Source organism: Clarias gariepinus, chromosome 2 (genome assembly GCF_024256425.1).
Source record: "Clarias gariepinus isolate MV-2021 ecotype Netherlands chromosome 2, CGAR_prim_01v2, whole genome shotgun sequence".
Taxonomy (NCBI): Eukaryota; Metazoa; Chordata; class Actinopteri; order Siluriformes; family Clariidae; genus Clarias; species Clarias gariepinus.
Window position 1 is genome coordinate 50,901,796 of NC_071101.1, and position 9,230 is coordinate 50,911,025.

The 9,230-nt window shown below is 38.4% G+C and overlaps 1 protein-coding gene across 1 annotated transcript; it reads left to right on the top strand.

Annotated features, from left to right (window-relative positions):
- Positions 1 to 1,152: 1,152 nt before the first annotated feature.
- Positions 1,153 to 2,145, top strand: LOC128518012 (trace amine-associated receptor 13c-like). The gene has a single exon (XM_053491130.1). It carries the CDS (start codon positions 1,153 to 1,155, stop codon positions 2,143 to 2,145), a length of 993 nt encoding a protein of 330 aa, XP_053347105.1.
- The last annotated feature ends 7,085 nt before the right edge of the window (positions 2,146 to 9,230 follow it).

The window sequence follows — 9,230 nt, forward strand, 5'->3', positions numbered from 1 at the left end:
CGGCCCTGGAGGTCTGTAAATGACGATTATCGTGATCGACTGAGCTGACTTCATATTTGTAGCTACAAATGTTACTATATAGAACTTCAAATGAGTTTAATTTGTGTCCGTGTTTTTGTATAATAGTCAGATTATCATTATAAATAACGGTGACGCCTCCTCTTCTACCAGTTAACCGAGGCTGGTGTATGTAGCTGTATCCAGGAGGACTAGCTTCATTTGGAGCTACATACTCGTCCTGTTTAATCCAGGTTTCTGTTAAACAGAGTATATCAAACTCCTGATCTGTGATAATTTCATTAACTATAACTGCTTTAGATGCGAGAGATCTAATATTTAACAGTCCTAGCTTCAGATCAGAGGTGCCGGCTGCGCATTCAGTATGATCTGAGTTTGTGGTTTTTATGTTAATTAAATTACTAAAACAGACTTTCTGAGTCTCTCTAAATTTGTTTTTAGCTTGGAGAACAGACACAGTCTCAATATGATGAACCCTGAGTGATGACTCTATGCAGCTAGCAGACGGTTGGTTTAGCCTGTCTGTCTGCCCCCTGCCTGGGCTCTGGATTGTCACCGATTAACTAGGCCTCTTTTGAGACTATAAGCTATACTATAAGAAATGAGAGCAGCAACTTCCTGAGTGGGATGGACACCGTCCCGCCCTAACAGGCCAGCTTTGCCCTCAAAAGTCTTCCAATTATCTATGAAGCCCACGTTGTTTTCGGAGCATAACCTGCTGTAAGTTATATGAGAGTTATTTGCTCTCATATATATATATATATATATATATATATATATATATATATATATATATATATATTATAATATGGATGCTAATAAAATGTTAATAGTGAGGGTTTTCTTTCTACAAAAGCTTTGTTAAAGGATCATGTCGAAATCTGCCATTATGATTAGTGTTTTAATGCATATTTATTAAAGAATTGCATTAACATATCCGTATGCCTTGTTTTCTTATTTCTAATGCATTACATCATATTTTATGATGCTGTCACTCAAACTAAAGGGTGTGATCAATTCCCAAACTATAAAAACACCAGATCTGTTTAAGCCGTAAGCTGTAATTGTAGCCCTTAATACTCACAGTAGAGATGTTTATTTAAACTCTGTAAACATTATTGATATTCTCTGTTCATGAACCTGACAGAGTTTTACCAGTCTGATCGCTGTGAGCATTTCTCCTGTCCAGAGGGATCTGTATCTCCTGCAGTTTATATCTTACTGTATGTGTGTTCAGCTGCTGTGGTTCTGCTAACAGTGTGTGGAAATCTGCTCGTCATCATCTCTGTTTTTCACTTTAAGCAGCTTCACACACCGACTAACATGCTCGTGCTCTCTCTTGCAGTGTCAGATTTCCTTGTTGGTGTTTTTGCAATGCCACTGTTGTTAAGCTGGACACTCGAGTCATGCTGGATAAGTGGGAGAGTGTTCTGCATCTGTTTTTTGTTAATTGGTGGTTTTCTTACAATTCTGTCCATCTGTACTATTGCTCTGATTGCTGTAGATCGTTATTTGGCTCTTTCAAACCCATTCTTCTACACAAGCATGATTTCTAGGAGGACTATGTGCATTGTGATTTATTTTAACTGGTCTGTGTGTCTGGTGTATAACACAGCATTTCATTATTTCAATGGAAGCTTCACAGGTTCTGTAATGTGTCCTGGAGAATGTTTACTCTCTGTGAATGAGGTTTGGTATGTAATTGACCATGTATTTTTCTTCATATTTCCACTTTCTATCATAATCATATTGTATACTCTAGTTTTTGTGATTGTTAAGAAACATGCCACTGCTATCAGAGAACTTAATAATCACACACGGACTAAAACACAGAAAATAAGCTCACACTTAATGAAATCTGAGAGAAAAGCAGCTAAAGTCCTCGGCATTTTAGTATCTGTGTTTCTGGTGTGTTTACTTCCATATTTTATTTATAGTTTATTAGGTGGTGTCATTAAGCTACAGACAGAAACTCTTCATAAATTAATTATTATAATTTATCTTAATTCCACCTTTAATCCATTTATTTATGCTTTGTTTTACCCATGGTTTAGGAAGTGCATTAAATTAATTATAACTCTGCAAATATTTCAAACAGACTCTGCATTAATCAATGTGCTTTCATGAATAGGTTTACACTTGTTCTGATGATGTGCCCAAATATTGCTATTGTATCGTGGTGTATAAAAGCTTCTGTCTTCCGTGAGGAATCAAATGATTATCATAAATTAAATAAAACTATAAACCAATATTTGTTCCACCACATCCCAAAGATGAGATCTGGTGACTGTGGGGGCCATTTTAGTACAGAGAACTCATTGTCATGTTCAAGACACCAATTTGAAATGATTCGTGCTTTGTGACATGGTGCATTATTCTGCTGGAAGTAGCCATCAGAGGATGGGTACATGGTGGTCATAAAGGGATGGACATGGTCAGAAACAATGCTCAGGTAGCCCGTGGCATTTAAACGATGCCCATTTGGCACTAAGGGGCCTAAAGTGTGCCAAGAAAACATCCCCCACACCATTACACCACCACCACCAGCCTGCACAGTGGTACCAAGGCATGATGGATCCATGTTCTCATTCTGTTTACGCCAAATTCTGACTCTACCATTTGAATGTCTCAACAGAAATCGAGACTCATCAGACCAGGCAACATTTTTCCAGTCTTCAACTGTCCAATTTTGGTGAGCTTGTGCAAATTGTACCCTTTTTTTCCTATTTGTAGTGAAGATGAGTGGTACCCGGCGGGGTCTTCTGCTGTTGTAGCCCATCCGCCTCAAGGTTGTGCGTGTTGTGGCTTCACAAATGCTTTGCTACATACCTCGGTTGTAATGAGTGGTTATTTCAGTCAAAGTTGCTCTTCGATCAGCTTAAATCAGTCGGCCCATTTTCCTTTGACCTCTAGCATCAACAAGGCATTTTAGCCCACAGGACTGCCGCATACTGGATGTTTTTCCCTTTTTTACACCATTCTTTGTAAACCCTAGAAATGGTTGTGCGTGAAAATTCCAGTAACTGAGCAAATTGTGAAATACTCAGACTGACCCGTCTGGCACCAACAACCATGCCACGCTCAGAATTGCTTAAATCACCTTTCTTTCCCATTTGAAGTTCAAGAGATTGTTTTGACTGATTTTGATGTAATTGGTTGATTAGATAATTGCATTAATGAGAAATTAAATAGGTGTTTCTAATAATCCTTTAGGTGAGTGTGTATATTACATTTTATATTTAAATTGAATTCATATTTTGCCAAAAGTACAATGTAGACTCCCGACCATGACATGCATATGAGGTCTTTTCAAAGCAGAGGGTGTTATCATTGGTTTGGTCTTCCTTTGCTTTCCCACTTTTCTAAAAAGTCACAAGATTCTCCAAATCTATCATCGCAAACTGTCTTCATGAACCCTGATTTTTTTTTTGCAAATAGTAATGCTATATATAATATATGCACTGATCAACCTTAACACTACATTGTAAAACTTTATGCCCAGTGTTTTATAGTTTGTGCCACCAGAACCACTTTGACACTTGTTGTCTTAAAACTATCTTAAAAAGTTTAAATATTGCAAAGAAGTTTTTTTTTCATAATTGAATTTTAAAAAGTGATTAAGTAATAATCAAACAGATCTGAATTTTACACAAAAATAAGAGTACTGTATATAACACCAAATGCAGTTTTAAATAATTATTTCATTTCATAAGGGAAAAAAATAGTCCAAACCTACCCACAATTTTTTGAAAGATATGTTGAGAGTGGCTAAAAAGTGATAGTTATTTGCTGTCCTAGAGAGGACAGAACACAAATTTACCTGTTCACTGTTCCCATTATTATTATTATTATTATTATTATTATTATTATTATTATTAATAATAATAATAATAATAATAATAATAATAATAATAATAATACAAAAGATGCAAAACATGCCAATGTTGTGACCAAGTTAATAGCCAGCTTTTTCGATCCCAATAATCATCATTTACAGACCTCCAGGGCGGGTACAGGCAGGTTGGAATGGGTGGAGAAAAGTGTCAGGTGTGTTGTGCGATAAAAGAGTATCAGCAAGAATGAAAGGAAAGGTGTACAGGACAGTGGTGAGACCAGCGATGCTCTACGGCTTAGAGACAGTGGCACTGAAGAAAAGACAGGAGGCAGAGTTGGAGGTAGCAGAGCTGAAGATGTTGAGGTTCTCTTTGGGAGTGACAAGGATGGATAGGATTAAGAATGAGTTCATCAAAGGGACAACCCACGTTAGATGTTTTGGAGATAAAATCAGAGAGGCCAGATTGAGGTGGTTTGGACATGTTCAAAGGAAAGATGGTGAATATATCGGTAGAAGGATGCTGAGGTTGGAACTGCCAGGCAGGAGGTCTAGAGGAAGACCAAAGAGGAGATTTATGGATGCAGTGAGAGAGGACATGAAGTTAGTTGGTGTAAGAGAAGAGGATGCAGAGGATAGGGTTAGATGGAGGCAGATGATTCGCTGTGGCGACCCCTGAAAGGGAACAGCCCAAAGACAAAGAAAAAGAAGAAGAAGGGCCGTATTCTGAATTTCTTTGTAAATTTGCAGATTTCCTCTCAAACCTAGTTGTTTCAGACTGCTCGGAAATTAGAACGTAAATGGTGTCAAACTAAATTAGTAATTAGTATTTCAAATAGCATGGAAGGAGAGCATCCTGAACTATAGAAAAGCTCTTAGTGTAGCTAGATCAACATATCTCTCCACTCTTATAGAAAATAACAAAAATAATCCTAGATTTTTATTTAATGCTGTAGCCAAATTAATCAGAAATAAGACCACTGCAGAAATCTCCAGAACAACATTGTGCAATAGTGAGGACTTTATGAACTTTTTTAATAATAAAATTGTAAATATCAGGCATAAAATTGAGGCTTTGAAACCGAACAATAAAATTGTTGCAGATGTTAAACTAACTATTTCAGATCGGAATCTAGAATACTTAACCCTCCTTGAAGAGAATGAACTAATTTGATTCATCTCTTCTGCAAATTCATCAACCTGTATATTAGATCCTGTACCGACACATTTTCTCAAACAGATAGTACCAGCAATACCAGAGCCCCTGTTGAGAATAATACATTTCTCACTCAGCATTGGGTATGTTCCAAAATCTTTTTAATGAGCGGTTATTAAACTGATTATTAAGAAACCTGACCTCGACCCCTGTCAGCTGTCCAATTACAGGCCAATTAGTTTTCATTGTCATGCTGACGACACACAGTTATATGTCTCAGCAAAACCGAATGAGAAAAAACAGCTTAGTAAAGTTGTGCAAAATGTGCAGGACATAAGAGATTGAATGCTAATTAACTTCCTTCTGCTTAATCCTAATAAGACAGAAGTTCTAGTCATAGGACCGCATTCAGCTAGAAGTAAGATTTTAGATCACACTGTAACTTTAGATGGCCTTTCTGTTCCATCGAGTGCAACAGTAAAAGACCTCGGTGTGATTATAGATTCCAGCCTTTCATTTGAAGCACATGTAGATAATATTACCAGGATAGCATTTTTCACCTCAGAAATATTGCCAGAATAAGAAATATACTTTTGCTAAATGATGCAGAAAAAAATAGTTCATGCTTTTATCACCTCTAGGTTGGACTATTGTAATGCCTTACTGTCTGGTTGTTCAACCAGATGCATAAACAAGCTTCAGCTAGCTAAATTATGGAATAGTCTTCCAAACAGTATTCGGGACTCAGATACAGTCTCAGTGTTTAAGTCCAGGCTAAAAACCTATTTATTTAGCCAAGCATTTTTATAAATACATTAGCCTTAGGTAAAGGAGCAGATCTGGGGGACTCATGGACGTAGAGTATTATGGTGAACTGGTATGTTTGGATGCTGTCTTCCTCACTCTCATTGATCACTCAGGTTTGCTGACGGTGAGGTGATTGTTTGCTTTACATCCCAGTTCCCCCTCATGTTTGTGTTTCCTTCTGGCTCTCCCTTTTAGTTATGATGTCATAGTTAGTCCTGCCGGAGTCTCTGCTTGCACTCTACAGTTAATATACATTCACATTATACATTGTGTGACTGTGACCATACCTAACTGCCATCTCTCCTCTTCTTCTCTTTCCCCCCCTCTTTCTTTTTCCTCTCTCCTCCTGTCTCCCCCTTTCACTCTTTCTCTCTCTCTCTGTCGAGCTACACATGTCGTTCCTGAGCTGCCAGTGATCCAGACTCCCTCTGCCCCCCGGACCTGTCTGACCCATCCTGGTGCCCCGCTTCTGGCTGAAGATCTCGTCACATGGATGCCCCGTGTGTCTCTCTGGGATGCGTCTGGTGTCTGGGGATGATTCTCTCTACCTACAAAATGGTTCTGGCCTTGACTGGTGTTGGCAACTGTTTCTCTGGGGACTTGACAGTTCGATAGTTCATGACTGGAACTTCTTACAAGTCTACCTGGGTCTTCAATAACTACCTGGACTCCATATTAACATCAATTAACATCAGCTATTATAGCTGAACTGCCTCCCACCCTACACACTGTATAAATGCAAATCATTTACTGCTTTCTGTTTCACCCAAATGAGGATGGGTTCCCTGTTGAGTCTGGTTCCTCTCAAGGTTTCTTCCTATTACCATCTCAGGGAGTTTTTCCTTGCCACTGTCGCCCTCGGCTTGCTCACCAGGGACAAACTGACCATTTTGATTCATACAAATTCACATTTCATACAAACTTAAATAATTCTTTTGACTATGTAAAGCTGCTTTGCGGCAATGAAAATTGCTAAAAGCGCTATACAAATAAAATTGAATTGAATTGAATTCAGGATGTGTGAATTTATCAACCTGTGTGCACGGTTGGCAAATATTGTAGGGAGGGTTTTAGATGAACTATGAAGACAGAGTAAACATCTCATCAGTGTAAAATAGCCTGTCAAAGCCAACATAAAAATAATTTAATACCTTCAAGTGGCACACCACTGACATGTACAGATTGCTTAATGTTGTTGCCAAAAAAACATATGTTTTTTTTACATATGTTTTTTTTTAGGTGAAACATATTTTTATATTTAAAACATATGTTTTTTTTTTAGGTGACTTGTTCTCTTTTCCAAAACGCTGTACAGACAGTTAAGAGTTAGGATACAAGTACAACAAAATCTATATGTCAAATAAAGTCTACTATATATTATTAAAAGACTTTCTGCCACTGAGTGGCGCAGTGGTAAAGTGCTCGCCCTATCATCCGGAGATCGCTGGTTTGAACCCCGGGTGATGCTGTTTTCCTCTCACAGCCGGAGGCAAAGAGAGATCTGATTGGCTAAGCTCTCTCAGAGGGGAGGGACGAGAGGTACTTGCGCTCCCACATCAATCACGGCTCCACAGCCAATCAGGGGCGTCTGTGAGCTCGCGCACGCGGAAGGAGCGGCTAGCGCTTTCCTCCAAGTGTGTTACTCCGCCCCTAACGGTGCGTGAGCAAGCAGTTCGAAAAGATGCGGTCGGCTGACGTCACGCGGTTCGGAGGAAACATGTGATAGTCTTCGCCCTCCCGGCTGAATGGTAGTAGTAGCCCTAATGTGGGAGCCCCCTAGTGACGGGGAGGAATTGGCCACGACCAAATTAGGGAGAAAAATTGAAAAAAAAAAAAAAAAATTATATATATATATATATATATATATATAAAAGACTTTCTGGCAACATTCTTCGTGGAATAAGACGGCTTTGCCTCCATGTCTGTTTCTACTAATATCTGTAGGAACTGCAAATGCCTACAGTTGTTTTGTTCAATTTCTTTTATAGCTTAGGACCCTCGCTTTCCCCCAAAATGGTGTGAATGTCTGCACCAGTCACTATCATTAAAATGTTAAGAATTTGATTAAACACGAATATTAAACATGAATATATATATGAAATTAGATTTTCATTATACATAATATTTTTATTATATATATATATAATTATATATTTTTGTTTTGTTTTTTGCATTCAGTTTAATCATGCAGTACTTAGTATTCATAGCAAAAGCAACCCCAAAGTGTGATTAAAGTACCCGAAATAAAACAGAATTGTCAAAGCCCTGGGATTCTCCATGCTGTTGCGTTGTATTCAGCGAGTAGCATAGATTTTTTTTTTTGTTCCATTTCATGTCTGTAGTTTTATCGATAAATCTGCTTATATCTGTGCACGCTCTTATTAGCCTTTTGATCAAAAAGCCGCACATGCAACTCACTTTCACTGTGCAAAAGGCAGTGTTTATTGTTTAGTGTGTATTTAAAGCACAAACACAATAAAACAATATTTTTAGGCTAACATATCATACATTTTTGTATGCTTTGTTGTACTTTATCCTTTTGCACACACGCACGGGAGTGTTTACAATAATAATAAGTTGTAACGTTTGGATTGTAATTTATCCCTAGTTACTATGCTACGGGGTCGAAAATCAAAATACAGGCTTATAAACAACACTTCCGGTATTGCAAAATCGAGGCAGGACAAGTAAGGACGCGACACAACAACTAGAATTAAAACCAAACCAACAGTGTATTATACAAATCGAACCAACAAATAAACAAACAAGGTGCACCAAAACCAATATATACAAAATATATACAAATATAAACAAATGTGTGTATGCGTGTGTGTGAGTGCGTGTGTATGAATGTCCAAGTCCGTGTTATTGTAAGTATGAAATGGTGAACGGGAGAGATGACTCGGCCTCACCGGTAAAGATGTAGAATCCGGGAGCTCGAGAAACGGAATGAGAGGTGAATAGTAGTTGTCCTGTAAAGATTCATTCCTCCGGGGAAAAGTAATCCCTTGTGATCAACTTACAAATTTTCTTTCTCTTAATCAACAGCGCTGTGAACATCTCTCTGTGTCGGTTTGCTTTCCGGTTCCAGCTTTATACCGGCACACGTGACCCGGCGCTGCTTCCGGGTTCTCTCGCGCTGCGTTTGCGCATGCTCGCAAAAGCTTAACCCTTGTGGACCCGAACACTGGTTATGGGGCATCTAAACCATTATCAGGTACACTTCCTGGTGCCGTTGAGCAGCGTTAGCCCCTTAATTATTAGCACCCCTTTTAGAAATGCCCTTTATGTGGCCGCACTACAAAGTATAATGACAATAATAATAAATTCGGAGCACTAATACTACTACTACTACTAATAATAATAATAATACTGAATGGAGAAAGCACAGTCAAAGTAGTATCATCTTGGAAGGAG

Excerpts from the sequence above, each read along its gene's own strand:
- LOC128518012 (XM_053491130.1), top strand. The coding sequence starts at position 1,153 with ATGAACCTGACAGAGTTTTACCAGTCTGATCGCTGTGAGCATTTCTCC.